Consider the following 19641-nt stretch of genomic DNA (forward strand, 5'->3'; position numbering starts at 1 on the left):
TTTGGTGATTTTCCCCCTTTCTCGCCCCCCCCTCCCCGCGCCCCCATCGATCGCGCCCCGCTCCGCAGCCCAGCGATGCGCTCGGCGCTCGGCTCGCCGCGCCTGGTGCGCATGCGCGCTGCGCGCTGTACGGCAGGAGGGACGCGCAAGATGGCGGCGCCCAGGGTGGGTGCGGAGACCCCCGAGGGGCCCGTGCTGGGCAGGCTGGAGGAGGAGGCCCTGAGGAGACGGGAGAGGCTCAAGGCCCTGAGGCAGCGCACGCTCCAGGTCGGGCCGGCTGGGGGGTGGGAGGGCCGTGGCACGGGCTGGAGAGGGCACGGGGGGCCTGGGGAGTGAGGGGTTGGGGGGCACAGAGGGCATGGAGTGGGCACAGAGGGGTCTGGGGGGCACAGAGGGGTCTGGGGGGGCACAGAGGGCATGGGGTGGAGGGGAAGGGGGTCTGGGGTGGGCATTGAGGGATCTGAGGGGGCACAGAGGGGTCTGGGGGGTCACAGAGGGCATGGGGTGGAGGGGAAGGGGGTCTGGGGGGCATAGAGGGGTCTGGGGGGGCACAGAGGGCATGAAGTGGAGGGGGAGGGGATCCTGGGGGGCACAGAGGGGTCTGGGGGGGCACAGAGGGCATGGGATGGGGGGGAACGGGGTCTGGGGTGGGCACAGAGGGGTCTGGGGGGCACAGAGGGGTCTGGGGGGCACAGAGGGGTCTGGGGGGCACAGAGGGCATAGAGTGGGGGGGGGAGGGGATCCTGGGGGGCATAGAGGGGTCTGGGGGGGCACAGAGGGCATGGGATGGGGGGAACGGGGTCTGGGGTGGGCACAGAGGGGTCTGGGGGGCATAGAGGGCATGGAGTGGAGGGGGAGGGGATCTTGGGGGGCACAGAGGGGTTTGTGGTGGGCACAGGGGCATCTGGGGGGGCACAGAGGGGTCTGGGTGGGGGCACAGAGGGGTCTGGGTGGGGGCACTGAGGGGTCTGGGAGGGCACGGAGGGGTCGAGGGGGGCACAGAGGGGTCTAGGGGGGCACAGTGGGCATGGGGTGGGGGAAGGAGGTTTGGGGTGGGCATTGAGGGGTCTGAGAGGGTACAGAGGGCATGGAGTGGGCACTGAGGGGTCTGGGTGTGGGGCACAGGGGGGTCTGGGGGGCACAGAGGGCATGGGGTGGGCACTGAGGGGTCTGGGTGCGGGGCACTGAAGGGTCTGGGGGGCACAGAGGGGTCTGGGTGGGGGGCACTGAAGGGTCTGGGGGGCATAGGGGGGTCTGGGTGGGCATAGGGGGGTCTGGGGGGCACAGAGGGCATGGGGTGGGCACTGAGGGGTCTGGGTGGGGGGCACTGAAGGGTCTGGGGGGCACAGGGGGGTCTGGGGGGCACACAGGGCATGGGGTGGGCACTGAGGGGTCCCTTAATGTAAGGGAGCAATTCCTTGCTGGGACAGGGGTTGGATTTCCAACCAGGCACATCCCGGATTTTCCCTTTTCCTTTTCCACTCTGCTTTGCTGCTGTTAAATCCTGGACAGGTGTTCTGCTCCCAGGGAATTCCCAAGGAAAAGAGGGAATTCCCTCAGGGAAAGCGGGAGAATTCCCTCGGGGAAAGAGGGAGAATTCCCCCCCCCCCCCCCCCCCCCCCCCCGGGAAAGAGAGGGAATTCCCTCAGGGAAAGAGGGAGAATTCCCCCAGGGAAAGAGGGAGAATTCCCCCAGGGAAAGAGGGAGAATTCCCCCAGGGAAAGAGGGAGAATTCCCCCAGGGAAAGAGGGAGAATTCCCCCAGGGAAAGAGGGAGAATTCCCCCAGGGAAAGAGGGAGAATTCCCCCAGGGAAAGAGGGAGAATTCCCCCAGGGAAAGAGGGAGAATTCCCCCAGGGAAAGAGGGAGAATTCCCCCAGGGAAAGAGGGAATTTCCCCAGGGAAAGAGGGAGAATTCCCTCGGGGAAAGAGGGAGAATTCCCCTCAGGAAAAGAGGGGAATTTCTCCAGGGAAAGAGGGAATTCTCCTGGGGAAAGAGGGAGAATTTCCCCAAGGAAAGAGGGAGAATTGCCCTTGGAAAAGAGGGAGAATTCCCTCAGGGAAAGAGGGAGAATTCCCTCAGGGAAAGAGGGAGAATTCCCTCAGGGAAAGAGGGAGAATTGCCCTTGGAAAAGAGGGAGAATTCCCCCCGGGAAAGAGGGAATTTCCCCAGGGAAAGACCTGGCTATTCCTGCCCTTCTTGAACACCTGCTGGCTCAGGGAATGCTGATGATATTCCCAAGGGATCCGTGGGCAATCCCGACTGTGGGATTCTTTCCTGCATCCCAAACATTCCCAGCCCAGCCCCAGCTCCGCAGCTTTTCCTGCTGCTGTGCCAGCCCCAGATCCTTGGGAAGCAGGAGCATTCCCAGGTTTCTGTGGGCAGGGAGGGCCTGCCCTGCTCGGGGTGTTCCCTTTGGGCCAAATCCCTTTGGCTCCATCCCAGGCTTTTGTTCCCGGCTGGAAGTGCTGCAGGAAAAGCAGGAGCAGGAGGAGGGGCCGGCACTGCCTGTTCCCTGCCTCTGGAATGTGCTCCTGCCTTGCTGCTCTTCCTGCTCTCCCAAAAACTCCAGCTGCTATTCCAGCTGGAACCTCCTGGGATCCCACACCTTGAGCACCTTGGGATGGTTTTCCAGCTGGAAATTCCAGGGATTCCACATTGGAGCCACCATGGGATGGTTTTCCCACAGCTGGAAACTCCTGGGATGGTTTTCCAGCTGGAGCCACCATGGGATGTTTTCCCAGCTGGAAATTCCAGGGATTCCACACCTTGAGCACCTTGGGATGGTTTTCCAGCTGGAAATTCCTGGGATTTCACATCTGGAGCCACCATGGGATGGTTTTCCAGCTGGATCCACCATGGGATGTTTTCCCAGCTGGAAATTCCTGGAATCCCACAGCTGGAGCCACCATGGGATGTTTTTCCAGCTGGAGCCACCATGGGATGGTTTTCCAGCTGGAAATTCCTGGGATCCCACAGCTGGAACATGGGCCCATCCCTGCCTGACATTCCTGGGAAATCCAGAGCTGTTTTTTTGGGAAGTTTGGGCTTTGTTTCCTTAAAGGATGGGATAGAAATCCCTGTGTGCCCATTCCCAGCTCCATTCCAGCATTCCTGGGAGCACAGCCAGTCCTGGGCAGGTTGGATATGAGGCAGCCAAGCCAATCCCAGTGTTTTCCCATGCCTGGAATTCCCAAGGTGCTGGAATTCACCCCCTTCCCACCTGCCTGGGTGGGTCCTGCTGTGCCACATCCCACTTTTCCTGACATCTCCTGCTTGATCCAGGGATGGGCAGATTCCCAGATTGGTCCTTTGTAATCCCACTTTTCCTGACTTTTCCTGGTGGATCCAGGGATGAGCAGATTCCCAGATTGGTGCTTTGTAATCCCAGTTTTCCTGACTTTTCCTGGTGGATCCAGGGATGAGCAGATTCCCAGATTGGTGCTTTGTAATCCCACTTTTCCTGGTGGATCCAGGGATGAGCAGATTCCCAGATTGGTGCTTTGTAATCCCACTTTTCCCAACTTTTCCTGGTGGATCCAGGGATGAGCAGATTCCCAGATTGGTGCTTTGTAATCCCACTTTTCCTGACTTTTCCTGGTGGATCCAGGGATGAGCAGATTCCCAGATTGGTGCTTTGCAATCCCACTTTTCCTGCTTGATCCAGGGATGAGCAGATTCCCAGATTGGTGCTTTGCAATCCCACTTTTCCTGGTGGATCCCGGAAGGAGCAGATTCCCAGATTGGTGCTTTGTAATCCCACTTTTCCCAACTTTTCCTGCTTGATCCAGGGATGAGCAGATTCCCAGACTGGTGCTTTGTAATCCCACTTTTCCTGACTTTTCCTGGTTGATCCAGGGATGAGCAGATTCCCAGATTGGTGCTTTGCAATCCCACTTTTCCTGCTTGATCCAGGGATGAGCAGATTCCCAGATTGGTGCTTTGTAATCCCACTTTTCCTGCTTGATCCAGGGATGAGCAGATTCCCAGATTGGTGCTTTGTAATCCCACTTTTCCTGCTTGATCCAGGGATGAGCAAATTCCCAGATTGGTGCTTTGTAATCCCACTTTTCCCAACTTTTCCTGGTGGATCCAGGGATGAGCAGATTCCCAGATTGGTCCTTTGTAATCCCACTTTTCCCAACTTTTCCTGGTTGATCCAGGGATGAGCAGATTCCCAGATTGGTCCTTTGTAATCCCACTTTTCCCAACTTTTCCTGCTTGATCCAGGGATGAGCAGATTCCCAGATTGGTGCTTTGCAATCCCACTTTTCCCACAATTCCCTCCCCCAATAAGAAACTCTCCCAATCCCTGAGGATTTGGGGCTGGTTCTTCCTCTCCCTCATTCCCAGAGAGGTCAAATCCCGACAGATCCCCCTTTTTTTTTATTCCCAGAATAAGGAGAGTGAGGAACAGGAGGCCAAAATTCCCAGGCAGGAGCAGGAGGAGGAGGAGGAGCCTGTCAAGCACAGGTAAGGAATTCCTTATTCCCACTTTTCTCCCCTTGGGATGAGTTTCTAACGAGGCTTTTCCCTTCATTCTGTTTTCCATGGAAATTCCAAGTGCAAATAATCCAAGTGGGAGATGGTTGGGCTTGATTTCTGAGGGTTTTTCCAAGCTTAAAAATCCTGGGAATAAAGAGGGAAAACCCAGGATAGTTCAGGATGGAAGGGACACTCCCATTATCCCGGGATAGTTTGGGATGGGAGGGACACTCCCATTATCCCGGGATAGTTTGGGATGGGAGGGATAGTCCCATTATCCCGGGATAGTTTGGGATGGGAGGGACACTCCCATTATCCCGGGATAGTTTGGGATGGGAGGGACACTCCCATTATCCCGGGATAGTTTGGGATGGGAGGGACAGTCCCGTTATCCCGGGATAGTTTGGGATGGGAGGGACAGTCCCATTATCCCGGGATAGTTTGGGATGGGAGGGACACTCCCATTATCCCGGGATAGTTTGGGATGGGAGGGACACTCCCATTATCCCAGGATAATTTGGGATGGGAGGGACAGTCCCGTTATCCCGGGATAGTTTGGGATGGGAGGGACAGTCCCATTATCCCGGGATAGTTTGGGATGGGAGGGACACTCCCATTATCCCGGGATAGTTTGGGATGGAAGGGACAGTCCCATTATCCCGGGATAGTTTGGGATGGAAGGGACACTCCCATTATCCCAGGATAGTTTGGGATGGAAGGACCTCCAAGCCCATCCATGGGCTGGGACACCTCCCATTATCCCGGGATAGTTTGGGATGGAAGGGACAGTCCCATTATCCCAGGATAGAATGGGATGGGAGGGACAGTCCCACTATCCTGGGACAGTTTGGGATGGGAGGGACACTCCCACTATCCCGGGATAGTTTGGGATGGGAGGGACACTCCCACTATCCCGGGATAGTTCAGGATGGAAGGGACACCTCCCATTATCCCAGGATAGTTTGGGATGGAAGGACCTCCAAGCCCATCCATGGGCTGGGACACCTCCCACTATCCTGGGACAGTTTGGGATGGGAGGGTCAGTCCCATTATCCCAGGATAGTTTGGGATGGGAGGGACACTCCCATTATCCCAGGATAGTTTGGGATGGGAGGGATCCCATCCATGGGCAGGGACACTCCCACCATCCCAGGCTGCTCCTTGGGCACTTCCAGGGCTGGAATTCCACAGCCCCTCTGGACAAAGGAAGGACAAACCCCCTTGGCTGCAGCTCCCCAACATTCCCAGCCCTCCCACATTCCCAACCTTTTCCTGGCTCTTCCTCTTGGCCTCTGGTGCTCCGGGACCTCCCACCCCATCCCGGGCGGTGCTCCTGGAATTCCTCAATCCCAAACTCCCAGGGCAGGAACCGGCACTGGCAGAGCCCCCCCTGCCCCTCTCCCGGGAATGCCCATCCCCGATCCCGCCTCTCCAGGGGTTTCTCTGGGGGATTGTGGGAATTTGGGATTGTTTGCATGTTTTATCCACTCCCAGGGCAGGAAACGGGGCAGGAACTGGGTGTGGGAGCAGCGGCGCTTCCTGCTCATTCCCACCGGGAAAACAGCCAGGCTGGGAGTCAGGGAGCTGGGGATGGGATTCTGGGAGCTGGGGCTGGGATTCAGGGATTTGGGATTCAGGGATGTGGGATTGGGATTCAGGGATGTGGGATTGGGATTCAGGGATGTGGGGCTGGGATTCAGGGATGTGGGATTTGGATTCAGGGATGTGGGATTGGGATTCAGGGATGTGGGGCTGGGATTCAGGGATGTGGGGCTGGGATTCAGGGATGTGGGGCTGGGATTCAGGGATGTGGGGCTGGGATTCTGGGATGTGGGGCTGGGATTCTGGGATGTGGGATTGGGATTCAGGGATTTGGATCCAGGGATGTGGGGCTGGGATTCAGGGATGTGGGATTTGGATTCAGGGATGTGGGGTGGAATTCAGGGATGTGGGGTTGGGATTCAGGGATTTGGGATTCAGGGATGTGGGATTGGGATTCAGGGATGTGGGGTGGGATTCAGGGATGTGGGGTTGGGATTCAGGGATGTGGGGTTGGGATTCAGGGATGTGGGGTTGGGATTCAGGGATGTGGGGCTGGGATTGAGGGATGTGGGGCTGGGATTCAGGGATTTGGGATTCAGGGATGTGGGATTGGGATTCAGGGATGTGGGATTGGGATTCAGGGATGTGGGGTTGGGATTCAGGGATGTGGGGTTGGGATTCAGGGATGTGGGATTGGGATTCAGGGATTTGGATCCAGGGATGTGGGGCTGGGATTCAGGGATGTGGGATTTGGATTCAGGGATGTGGGATTTGGATTCAGGGATGTGGGATTGGGATTCAGGGATGTGGGGCTGGGATTCTGGGATGTGGGATTGGGATTCAGGGATTTGGATCCAGGGATGTGGGGCTGGGATTCAGGGATGTGGGGTTGGGATTCAGGGATGTGGGGTTGGGATTCAGGGATTTGGATCCAGGGATGTAGGGTTGGGATTCAGGGTGTGGGATTTGGATTCAGGGATCTGGGGTGGGATTCAGGGATTTGGGATTTTGGGATGTGAGTCTGGGATTCAGGGATGTGGGTTTGGGATTCAGGGATGTGGGGCTGGGATCCAGGGATTTGGGATTCAGGAATGAGGGACTGGGATTCAGGGATGTGGGGTTGGGATTCAGGGATTTGGGATTTGGATTCTGGGATGTCGGATTGGGATTCTGGGATGTGGGGCTGGGATTCAGGGACCTGTGAGACTCCATGGCTGGAGTTTGGAATTCCTCCCTCAGGGAGCACAGGGAGGTTTGGAATGTTAAGAGTGGAAGTGAAAATCCAGGGCAGGGCTTGGACAGGGAGAGGCACAAAAAAGACCTTCAGGAGAAGTGGAGGAGCTGCTGCTCCTGGAAATCCATCCCTGGAAATCCATCCCTAAAATCCCAGCTGGGGCTGCTGCTCCTGGAAATCCATCCCTGGAAATCCATCCCTAAAAATCAATCCCTAAAAATCCCAGCTGGAGCTGCTGCTCCTGAAGGTCCATCCCTGGAAATCCATCCCTAAAATCCCAGCTGGAGCTGCTGCTCCTGGAAATCCATCCCTGGAAATCCATCCCTAAAAATTAATCCCTAAAAATCCCAGCTGGAGCTGCTGCTCCTGAAGATCCATCCCTGGAAATCCATCCCTAAAATCCCAGCTGGAGCTGCTGCTCCTGGAAGTCCATCCCTGGAAATCCATCCCTAAAATCCCAGCTGGAGTTGCTGCTCCTGGAAATCCATCCCTAAAATCCCAGCTGGGGCTGCTGCTCCTGGAAATCCATCCCTGGAAATCCATCCCTAAAATCCCAGCTGGGGCTGCTGCTCCTGGAAATCCATCCCTGGAAATCCATCCCTAAAATCCCAGCTGGAGCTGCTGCTCCTGGAAATCCATCCCTGGAAATCCATCCCTGGAAATCCATCCCTAAAATCCCAGCTGGGGCTGCTGCTCCTGGAAATCCATCCCTGGAAATCCATCCCTAAAATCCCAGCTGGGGCTGCTGCTCCTGGAAATCCATCCCTAAAATCCCAGCTGGGGCTGCTGCTCCTGGAAATCCATCCCTGGAAATCCATCCCTAAAATCCCAGCTGGGGCTGCTGCTCCTGGAAATCCATCCCTGGAAATCCATCCCTAAAATCCCAGCTGGGGCTGCTGCTCCTGGAAATCCATCCCTGGAAATCCAGCCCTAAAATCCCAGCTGGAGCTGCTGCTCCTGGAAATCCATCCCTGGAAATCCATCCCTAAAATCCCAGCTGGAGTTGCTGCTCCTGGAAATCCATCCCTAAAATCCCAGCTGGGGCTGCTGCTCCTGAAGATCCATCCCTGGAAATCCATCCCTAAAATCCCAGCTGGGGCTGCTGCTCCTGGAAATCCATCCCTAAAATCCCAGCTGGAGCTGCTGCTCCTGAAATCCATCCCTGGAAATCCATCCCTAAAATCCCAGCTGGAGCTGCTGCTCCTGAAAATCCATCCCTGGAAATCCATCCCTAAAATCCCAGCTGGAGCTGCTGCTCCTGAAAATCCATCCCTGGAAATCCATCCCTAAAATCCCAGCTGGAGCTGCTGCTCCTGGAAATCCATCCCTGGAAATCCATCCCTAAAATCCCAGCTGGAGCTGCTGCTCCTGGAAATCCATCCCTAAAATCCCAGCTGGGGCTGCTGCTCCTGGAAATCCATCCCTAAAATCCCAGCTGGGGCTGCTGCTCCTGGAAATCCATCCCTAAAATCCCAGCTGGGGCTGCTGCTCCTGGAAATCCATCCCTAAAAATCCCAGCTGGGGCTGCTGCTCCTGGAAATCCATCCCTAAAAATCAATCCCTAAAAATCCCAGCTGGGGCTGCTGCTCCTGGAAATCCATCCCTAAAATCCCAGCTGGGGCTGCTGCTCCTGGAAATCCATCCCTGAGCTCCCAGCTGGGCTCTGCCCCTCCTGGGGGTGGATTTCTGGGAGGAGCCTCTTGGGAACAGGCGCTCCCTCGGGAATGTGGCCGGGCAGGTCCGGCCGCTCTGTGTGATCTCGGCATGAAACACCTCAGGGACTGCCCAGCGCTGGGGGAGGCTGGGATTGGCCAGGAAAGGATTCCTGGATCCCTCCTGGGATCCCTCCTGAAATCCTGAACCCCTTCCTGGGATCCCCTCCTGGAATCCCTCCTGAAATCCTGAACCCCTCCTGGGATCCCTTCCTGAGATCCTCTCCTGGGATCCCTTCCTGGGATCCCCTTCTGGAATCCCTCCTGAGATCCCGAGGCCCCTCCTGGAGTCCCCGCCTGGGATCCCCTCCTGGAGTCCCCTCCTCGGATCCCTTCCTGGGATCCCTCCTGAGATCCTGAGGCCCTTCCTGGACCCCCTTCCTAAAATCCCTTCCTGGGATCCCTTCCTGGAATACCTTCCTGGGATCCATCCTGAGATCCTGAACCCCTTCCTGAATCCCTTCCTAAAATCCCTTCCTGGAATCCCTTCCTGGGATCCCTCCTGAGATCCTGAGGCCCTTCCTGGACCCCCTTCCTAAAATCCCTTCCTGGGATCCCTTCCTGGAATACCTTCCTGGGATCCATCCTGAGATCCTGAACCCCTTCCTGAATCCCTTCCTAAAATCCCTTCCTGGAATCCCTTCCTGGGATCCATCCTGAGATCCTGAGGCTCCTCCTGAAGCCCTTCCTGGGATCCCTTCCTGGGATCCCTTCCTGGGATCCCTTCCTGGGATCCCTTCCTGGAATCCCTTCCTGGGATCCCTTCCTGGGATCCCTCCTGAGATCCTGGGACCCCTTCCTGGGACCCCTTCCTGGGATCCCTTCCTGGAATCCCTTCCTGGGATCCCTTCCTGGGACCCCTTCCTGGGACCCCTTCCTGGGATCCCTCCTGAGATCCTGAGGCCCTTCCTGGACCCCCTTCCTGGGATCCATCCTGAGATCCTGAGGCTCCTCCTGAAGCCCTTCCTAAAATCCCTCCTGGGACCCCCCTCCTGGAACCCCTTCCTGGGATCCCCTCCTGGAACATTCCAAAGGCTGGAGCCCCTCTGGGCTGGAGCCAGGCTGGGAGAGCTGGGGGGGTCACCTGGAGAAGAGAAGGCTCCAGGGACACCTGAGAGCCCCTGGCAGGGCCTGAAGGGGCTCCAGGAGAGCTGGAGAGGGACTGGGGACAAGGGAGGGAGGGACAGGACACAGGGAATGGCTTCCCACTGCCAGAGGGCAGGGACAGGTGGGATATTGGGAAGGGATTCCTGGCTGGGAGGGTGGGCAGGGACTGGGATGGATTTCCCAGAGCAGCCGTGGCTGCCCCTGAATCCCTGGAATGTCCAAGGCCGGGTTGGAGCAGCTGGGACAGTGGGAGGTGTCCCTGGACAGGATGCTCTCCGAGGTCTCTCCCATCCCATCCCATTCCAGGATTCCCAGCCCAGTTTTCCTGGTGTTTGTGGAGGGAAATCCCTGTTCTCACTGGGAAGCTGCTCCCGCAGCAGCTCCAAGGGGCTGATTGGAAGTAAATGTGGGAATGAGGAACCTGGAATAGATCCCTGTGAGGGGTTTCCTGGCAAAGCCATTCCAGAGGCTCCTGCCTGGCTTGGCACAATCCCTTGGAACAGGATTTGCTCCGTGGAGCCCTCGGGGCTGGGGGAGGGAAGCGGGAGCAGCTCCTGGTGGCACCGAGATAACTCCTGGCATTCCCCACATTCCCCACATTCCTCCTCCCTGCTCTCCCTTCTCCTTCCCCAGCCAGAGCTCCAGGCCCGAGGGAAAAGGGGATGGGAGACATTCCTGGCCCAGGGCAGGGAATGTGCCAGCCCTGACAGGCCTGGAGGTGACGCCCTGTGTGCCCTTGGGAATGCCACAGATCCCGAAATCCTGGGGTGCTCCTTGGAGCACCTGTGCCCACTGCAGCTCCCCCCCATCCATGGAATTCTGGGATTGTTGGGCTGGGAAACCTGGAATGAGGAGCTCCAGGACATCCCAGATGTGTCTCACTGCTCTGGGCTCTTCCCTGTTTTTCTCTGGGATATTTCACCACTCGGAGCTCTTCCTTATTTTTCCTAGGAATATTTCCCTGCTCTGTGCTCTTCCCTTGGGATATTTCCCCGCTCTGTGCTCTTCCCTATTTTTCCCTGGGATATTTTCCTACTCTGTGCTCTTCCCTATTTTTCCCTGGGATATTTCCCCGCTCTGTGCTCTTCCCTATTTTTCCCAGGGATATTTCACCACTCTGGGCTCTTCCCTTGGGATATTTCCCTGGTCTGAGCTCTTCCCTATTTTTCCCTGGGATATTTCCCTACTCTGTGCTCTTCCCTATTTTTCCCTGGGATATTTCCCTGCTCTGGCCTCTTCCCTATTTTTCCCTGGGATATTTCCCCACTCTGTGCTCTTCCCTATTTTTCCCTGGGATATTTCCTTGGTCTGGCCTCTTCCATATTTTAACCTGGGATATTTCCCTACTCTGGACTCTTCCCTATTTTTTCCTGGGATATTTCCCTGCTCTGGACTCTTCCCTATTTTTCCCAGGGATGTTTCACCACTCTGGGCTCTTCCCTTGGGATATTTCCCCGGTCTGAGCTCTTCCCTATTTTTCCCTGGGATATTTCCCCGGTCTGAGCTCTTCCCTATTTTTCCCTGGGATATTTCCCTGGTCTGAGCTCTTCCCTATTTTTCCCTGGGATATTTCCCCACTCTGAGCTCTTCCCTATTTTTCCCTGGGATATTTCCCCACTCTGAGCTCTTCCCTATTTTTCCCAGGGATATTTCACCACTCTGGGCTCTTCCCTTGGGATATTTCCCTGGTCTGAGCTCTTCCCTATTTTTCCCTGGGATATTTCACCACTCGGAGCTCTTCCTTATTTTTCCTAGGAATATTTCCCTGCTCTGTGCTCTTCCCTTGGGATATTTCCCCGCTCTGTGCTCTTCCCTATTTTTCCCTGGGATATTTTCCTACTCTGTGCTCTTCCCTATTTTTCCCAGGGATATTTCACCACTCTGGGCTCTTCCCTTGGGATATTTCCCTGCTCTGAGCTCTTCCCTATTTTTCCCTGGGATATTTCCCTGCTCTGAGCTCTTCCCTATTTTTCCCTGGGATATTTCCCTGCTCTGAGCTCTTCCCTATTTTTCCCTGGGATATTTCCCCACTCTGGGCTCTTCCCTATTTTTCCTTGGGATATTTCCCTGCTCTGAGCTCTTCCCTATTTTTCCCTGGGATATTTCCCTGCTCTGTGCTCTTCCCTATTTTTCCCTGGGATATTTCCCTGCTCTGTGCTCTTCCCTATTTTTCCCTGGGATATTTCCCTACTCTGTGCTCTTCCCTATTTTTCCTTGGGATATTTCCCTGCTCTGAGCTCTTCCCTATTTTTCCCTGGGATATTTCCCTACTCTGTGCTCTTCCCTATTTTTCCCTGGGATACTTCCCTGCTCTGAGCTCTTCCCTATTTTTCCCTGGGATATTTCCCCACTCTGTGCTCTTCCCTATTTTTCCCTGGGATATTTCCTTGCTCTGGCCTCTTCCCTATTTTAACCTGGGATATTTCCCTACTCTGGACTCTTCCCTATTTTTCCCAGGGATGTTTCACCACTCTGGGCTCTTCCCTTGGGATATTTCCCTGGTCTGAGCTCTTCCCTATTTTTCCCTGGGATATTTCCCTACTCTGTGCTCTTCCCTATTTTTCCCTGGGATATTTCCCCACTCTGAGCTCTTCCCTATTTTTCCCTGGGATGTTTCCCCACTCTGGGCTCTTCCCTATTTTTCCTTGGGATATTTCCCTGCTCTGAGCTCTTCCCTATTTTTCCCTGGGATATTTCCCTGCTCTGAGCTCTTCCCTATTTTTCCCTGGGATATTTCCCTACTCTGTGCTCTTCCCTATTTTTCCCTGGGATATTTCCCTACTCTGTGCTCTTCCCTATTTTTCCCTGGAATATTTCCCCACTCTGGGCTCTTCCCTATTTTTCCTTGGGATATTTCCCTGGTCTGAGCTCTTCCCTATTTTTCCCTGGGATATTTCCCTGCTCTGAGCTCTTCCCTATTTTTCCCTGGGATATTTCCCTACTCTGTGCTCTTCCCTATTTTTCCCTGGGATATTTCCCTACTCTGTGCTCTTCCCTATTTTTCCCTGGGATATTTCCCTACTCTGTGCTCTTCCCTATTTTTCCCTGGGATATTTCCCTGCTCTGAGCTCTTCCCTATTTTTCCCTGGGATATTTCCCCACTCTGAGCTCTTCCCTATTTTTCCCAGGGATATTTCCCTACTCTGGACTCTTCCCTATTTTTCCCAGGGATGTTTCACCACTCTGGGCTCTTCCCTTGGGATATTTCCCTGGTCTGAGCTCTTCCCTATTTTTCCCTGGGATATTTCCCCACTCTGAGCTCTTCCCTATTTTTCCCTGGGATATTTTCCTACTCTGTGCTCTTCCCTATTTTTCCCAGGGATATTTCACCACTCTGGGCTCTTCCCTTGGGATATTTCCCTGCTCTGAGCTCTTCCCTATTTTTCCCAGGGAGATCAAGCTGCGGAATTACGAGCCCGAGGATGAGGAGCTGAAGAAGAGGAAGCTGCCCCCTGGCAAACCAGCCTCAGGTGGGATCCAGGGCCTGGAACCCTCCGTGCTCCTCCCCTGCAGGGTGGGAGATCCCTGGGCTGTGTCCTGGTGGGATTCCTTGGAGCCCTGGAGGGGGTTGGAATGTCTGACCTCCCCCCCCGCATCGTCCCCCTCATTGCACAGGGGGGTGGGAGCAATTCCAGCCCCAGGATGATCCTCAGGAACCTCCCTGGAGGATCCTCAAGGAGATTCCAGCTGGTTTGTGTTTGACTTTTCCTGAACTGGAGTCCAGGCTGGGATTCCCTGGAGTTCTGAGCCTCCATGTGCTTCCAGAAGGGGAAGTGAAGGGCAGGAGTTCCCTTGATCTTGAGCCGTGGAATCCTCCTGGAATAGATCCCTTTAAACATGCCCTGAATCCAAAGGTGCCTTTGGAAGCTCAGCAGAGATGGGGAGGGGGGGAATGCTGGCTCTGCACTTCCCTCAGCCCTTTGGGAAAGCTTGGAAATCCCTCTGAATGTCACAGGAAGGACAGGGAGGAGCTGGAGCGTGTCCAGGGCAGGGAATGGAACTGGGAAGGGAATGGAGCTGGGAAGGGGCTGGAGCAGCAGGAGGGGCTGAGGGAGCTGGGGGGGCTCAGCTGGAGAAAAGGAGGCTCAGGGGGCACCTTCTGGATCCCTAAAATTCCTGGGAAAGAGGGAGGAGCCGGGAGGGGGTTGGAAGCAGGGACAGGAGCAGAGGGAACAGGGACAGGGAACAGGGACAGGAAGAGAGGGAAAGGGAACAGGGACAGGAAGAGAGGGAAAGGGAACAGGGACAGGGGGTTGGGAACAGGGACAGGGAACAGGGACTGGGAACAGGGACAGGGAACAGGGAACAGGGACAGGAGCAGAGGGAAAGGGAACAGGGACAGGGGGTTGGGAACAGGGACTGGGAACAGGGACTGGGAACAGGGACAGGGAACAGGGACAGGGAACAGGGACTGGGAACAGGGACTGGGAACAGGGACAGGGAAAGGGAACAGGGACAGGGGGTTGGGAACAGGAGCACAGGGAACGGGACAGGGAACAGGGACAGGGGACAAGGGACAGAGAACAGGGAACAGGGACAGGAGCAGAGGGACAGGGAACAGGGACAGGGAACAGGGACGGGGGCAGAGGGAACAGGGACATGGATCAGGGACAGGGAACAGGGACAGGGAACAGGGACAGGGGCAGAGGGAACAGGAACAGGGAACAGGGACAGGAGCAGAGGGAGCAGCTCCAGGAATCCCTCTGGACTCGCTCCAGCAGCTCCAGGAGTTCCCGTTGGAGCTCCAAGGCCTGGATGCAGCACGGCCTGTGGGATCAGGCACAGCTCTGGGAGAGCCTCTGGGCTCACATTCCAGGGCAGGGACAGGTTGGACATTGGGAAAACTCCTCCTGGGAAGGGCTGTCCAGCCTGGCAGAGCTGCCCTTCCCATCCCTGAGGGGATTGGAATTTCTGTGGATGTGGCACTTGGGGACATGGTCAGTGGTGGCCTTGGCAGGGCTGGGGAAACAGTTGGATTTGCTGATCTCAGAGGGCTTTTCCAGCCTCAGTGATTCCCTAATTCCATGAAATCCCCCTGCTGGGGTGGGATTCACCCTCAGGGCTCTGCTCCTGGGGCTGCAGCTGAAGGACACTTTTCCCAGCACATTTTCCCATTATCCCTGAGCTCTCCAGCCCTTTCCATGAGGCCTGGGCTGGGCTCCTCCGAGGTGTCTCCAGCCTTCCAATGGATCCAGTGAGTGCAATTCCACACCTCGGGAGCAGCTGATCCCTGCAGGTGTCCCGGGAAGAGCCTCGGATCCAGCAGGCTCTGCTGTTGCTGGTGGTGCCTCATTCCCAGATGATTTTCAGGAGTGTTGCCTCATTCCCAGATGATTTTCAGGAGTGTTGCCTCATTCCCAGACGATTTTTGGGAGTGTTGCCTCATTCCCAGGTGATTTTTGGGAGTGTTGCCTCATTCCCAGATGATTTTTGGGAGTGTTGCCTCATTCCCAGATGATTTTTGGGAGTGTTGCCTCATTCCCAGATGATTTTTGGGAATGTTGCCTCATTCCCAGATGATTTTTGGGAGTGTTGCCTCATTCCCAGATGATTTTTGGGAATGTTGCCTCATTCCCAGATGATTTTTGGGAGTGTTGCCTCATTCCCAGATGATTTTTGGGAATGTTGCCTCATTCCCAGGTGATTTTTGTGAGTGTTGCCTCATTCCCAGATGATTTTTGGGAGTGTTGCCTCATTCCCAGATGATTTTTGGGAATGTTGCCTCATTCCCAGATGATTTTCAGGAGTGTTGCCTCATTCCCAGATGATTCTCAGGATTGTTGCCTCATTCCCAGATGATTTTTGGGAGTGTTGCCTCATTCCCAGATGATTTTCGGGAGTGTTGCCTCATTCCCAGATGATTTTTGGGAGTGTTGCCTCATTCCCAGATGATTTTCGGGAGTGTTGCCTCATTCCCAGATGATTTTTGGAACTGTTGCCTCATTCCCAGATGATTTTCCGGAGTGTTGCCTCATTCCCAGATGATTTTTGGAACTGTTGCCTCATTCCCAGATGATTTTTGGGAGTGTTGCCTCATTCCCAGATGATTTTTGGGAATGTTGCCTCATTCCCAGATGATTTTCCGGAGTGTTGCCTCATTCCCAGATGATTTTTGGAACTGTTGCCTCATTCCCAGATGATTTTTGGGAGTGTTGCCTCATTCCCAGATGATTTTTTGGGAATGTTGCCTCATTCCCAGATGATTTTCCGGAGTGTTGCCTCATTCCCAGACGATTTTTGGGAGTGTTGCCTCATTCCCAGATGATTTTCGGGAGTGTTGCCTCATTCCCAGATGATTTTTTGGGAATGTTGCCTCATTCCCAGATGATTTTTTGGGAGTGTTGCCTCATTCCCAGATGATTTTCGGGAGTGTTGCCTCATTCCCAGATGATTTTTGGGAGTGTTGCCTCATTCCCAGATGATTTTTGGAACTGTTGCCTCATTCCCAGATGATTTTCCGGAGTGTTGCCTCATTCCCAGATGATTTTCGGGAGTGTTGCCTCATTCCCAGATGATTTTCGGGAGTGTTGCCTCATTCCCAGATGATTTTCCGGAGTCTCCACAGGGGTGGATGCTGAAGGGACGTTGTTCCCACATGTCCTCCCTCAGGCCGAGGTTTTGGGGTGGGGTTTTATCCCAACTTTTGGGAGCCCATCCCGGGGCTCTGGGTGGGGGGGGGGGGGATCATTCCCTGTATCCCGACGCTGATCCCGTTTCCCCCCCTAGTGGAGGACACGGTGAAGGACCAGCTGGAAGCTGCCAAGCCCGAGCCCATCATCGATGAGGTGGTAGGTGACTCCAGGGCCTCCTCCAGGGCTGTCCCTGTGTCCGGCTCCCTCCTTGCCTTCATCTCTCACGGGATGTCTCCTCTTCCTCCTTAGGATCTGGCCAACCTGGCTCCCAGGAAACCAGACTGGTGAGTGCCAGCAGAACTCTGGGAAAGGGATGTTGGAGTCACCAAGAGGAGGGGGGGTTCCAACACCTTGAGATTCTCCAAAAATATCCAGGAGATCCTGATGGGGGGGTTAAAAGTGCTGGGAAAATCTATGGAATGTTCCATGCCTGTGGTGGGGGGTTGGAATGAGATGATCTTTGAGGTCCCTTCCAACCCAAACCATTCCAGGACTGTGTGGAGTTGGGAGCTGCTGGGGAAGGCACAAGACATGGGGCTGCCTTCCCTTTTCCTGCTGATCCCTTTGGAATGTCTCTCTCCAAGGGATGGGGTTGCTTTGCCCACGGGACACACGTCCTGCTCCCTGGAGGGAAAGGGAAGGAGTTTCCCTGCCCTGGGGAAGGTGGAAAGTGACCCCACTCCCAGAGCTGCCTGGGCAGGGATGGGATTGTCCTGATTGTCCCTCTGCTCCCAGGGATCTCAAGCGGGATGTCTCCAAGAAGCTGGAGAAGCTGGAGAAGAGGACACAGAGAGCCATCGCGGAGCTGATCCGTGCGTTGGGACCTCGGGGGGCAGGGAGGGACTTCCCAAAGGGATCTGGGGACTTCCCAGGAGCTCCAGGAGCACTTGGATTGTGCTGGGGGAAGGGTCTGTGGGCTTTGGATCCAGGTTTCCTGTTCCATGTTCCTGGGATGGGCTGATCCAGGTGGATCCAGGTTATCTGTGCCATGTCCCTGGGATGGGCTGATCCAGGTTTCCTGTTCCATGTTCCTGGTTTGGGCTGATCCAGGTGGATCCAGGTTTCCTGTGCCATGTCCCTGGGATGGGCTGATCCAGGTTTCCTGTTCCATGTTCCTGGTTTGGGCTGATCCAGGTGGATCCAGGTTTCCTGTGCCATGTCCCTGGGATGGGCTGATCCAGGTTTCCTGTTCCATGTTCCTGGTTTGGGCTGATCCAGGTGGATCCAGGTTATCTGTTCCATGTCCCTGGGATGGGCTGATCCAGGTGGATCCAGGTTTCCTGTGCCAGGTTCCTGGGATAGTCTGATCCAGGTTTCCTGTGCCAGGTTCCTGGGATAGTCTGATCCAGGTTTCCTGTGCCAGGTTCCTGGTTTGGGCTAATCCAGGCTTCCTGTTCCATGTCCCTGGTTTGGGCTGATCCAGGTTTCCTGTTCCATGTTCCTGGTTTGGGCTGATCCATGTGGATCCAGGTGTCCTGCCCCATTCCCAGCAGTGGCTCCTCATCCAGGGCTGTTCTCCCGGCAGGAGAGAGGCTGAAGGGGCAGGAGGAGGAGTTGGCATCTGCCGTGGGAGCTGCCAAGCAGGAGGGCAGCGACTCCGACTGAGGGACCCACCGGAGAGGGCACATTCCATGGAGGAATGAGGAACATTCCCACCCGGGCTGGAACTCACCCACCGGGACTCGGAGCATGGGAAAGTGGGAAGAACCCCAGGCTGGTGCCAGAAGGTCAATCCAGACTCAAATCTCCTGCTGGGAAAGGAAGGGAATGCCCACCTGGCCCCTGGAGAGGGAGGACCCTTTCCCAAGGACTGGAGCTCCTGTTCCTGGAGCCACCACGAGGTGGGAACATCCATAGGCAGACCAAGAATCCCGGTGGGAAGGGGCTGTTGGCTCAGGACCTGTTGGCTGCTCTGCTCCCAGATGAGTTTCCCGTGGGATTTGCCTCACTTCCCAAAATTTCCCAGTGCTCCAGTGTGTCCCACTCCTCCTCAGAGTGTTTTTTAATTAATAACATTTGTCATTAATGGATCTTTTCCTAATAAAAATTCCATGCTGGAAGAAGTTGTCACTTCTGGAAGAGGCACCTCATCCCTCTCGTGTCCATGGAGACCTCAGGCCTTGTCCCATCCCTTCCCTGGGACAAAGAGCAGTGGGATGCAGTTCCTGGAAGTTTGAGGTGGCCAAGCTGTGGCTACAGCAGGTCAAGCCCAACTCCTGGGATGGGCTGATCCAGGTGGATCCAGGTTTCCCGTGCCAGGTTCTTGGGATGGGCTGATCCAGGTGGATCCAGGTTTTCCGTGCCAGGTTCTTGGGATGGGCTGATCCAGGTTATCTGTGCCATGTCCCTGGGATGGGCTGATCCAGGTGGATCCAGGTTATCCATGTCATTTTCCTGGGATGGGCTGATCCAGGTGGATCCAGGTTTCCTGTTCCATGTCCCTGGGATGGGCTGATCCAGGTGGATCCAGGTTTCCTGTTCTGGGTTCCTGGTTTGGGCTGATCCAGGTGGATCCAGGTTATCCGTGCCAGGTTCCTGGGGTGATGCCAGCTGGGAAAGGGGAGCAGGTGGGATGCAGCCAAGCTGACCCTCTGTTTTCCCTGGAATGCCTTGTTGTGGCTCCTGGAGATCCTGAGTTTGATCCCAAAGTGGTTCTATCCCAAGGGAAGCACCTGGTGCCAGCAGTGCTGTTTACACGGGATTCCCCCTGGGATAAAAGCAGCTGCTCCTGTTCATTCCCACATCCTGCTGCTTTTTTCCTGGTGGGAAGAGCTGCTGGATGGGGAGAGGTCCCTCATGTGGCCTGTCCTGCCTTGGTGGCCTGAGATTGTCAGGACTAAACCATTCCAGGCTGATGGATGCTCATCCCTGAGCTGGGATGTGCTTCCCGTGTTTTCCATGCTCCTCCCCGAGGACACCCGCAGGGTTT

At 55.5% G+C, this 19641-nt stretch overlaps 1 protein-coding gene across 1 annotated transcript; it reads left to right on the plus strand.

The window, feature by feature from the left end:
* The first annotated feature begins 111 nt into the window (after positions 1–111).
* CCDC12 (coiled-coil domain containing 12) lies at positions 112–18775 on the plus strand. Its single transcript, XM_071560033.1, has 7 exons — positions 112–267; positions 4397–4473; positions 13471–13550; positions 16807–16868; positions 16962–16996; positions 17448–17524; positions 18238–18775. The coding sequence occupies exons 1-7, from the start codon at positions 112–114 to the stop codon at positions 18315–18317; spliced, it is 567 nt and encodes a 188-aa protein (XP_071416134.1). The 3' UTR covers positions 18318–18775.
* The last annotated feature ends 866 nt before the right edge of the window (positions 18776–19641 follow it).

This window comes from Pithys albifrons, chromosome 7 (genome assembly GCF_047495875.1).
Source record: "Pithys albifrons albifrons isolate INPA30051 chromosome 7, PitAlb_v1, whole genome shotgun sequence".
NCBI lineage: Eukaryota > Metazoa > Chordata > Aves > Passeriformes > Thamnophilidae > Pithys > Pithys albifrons.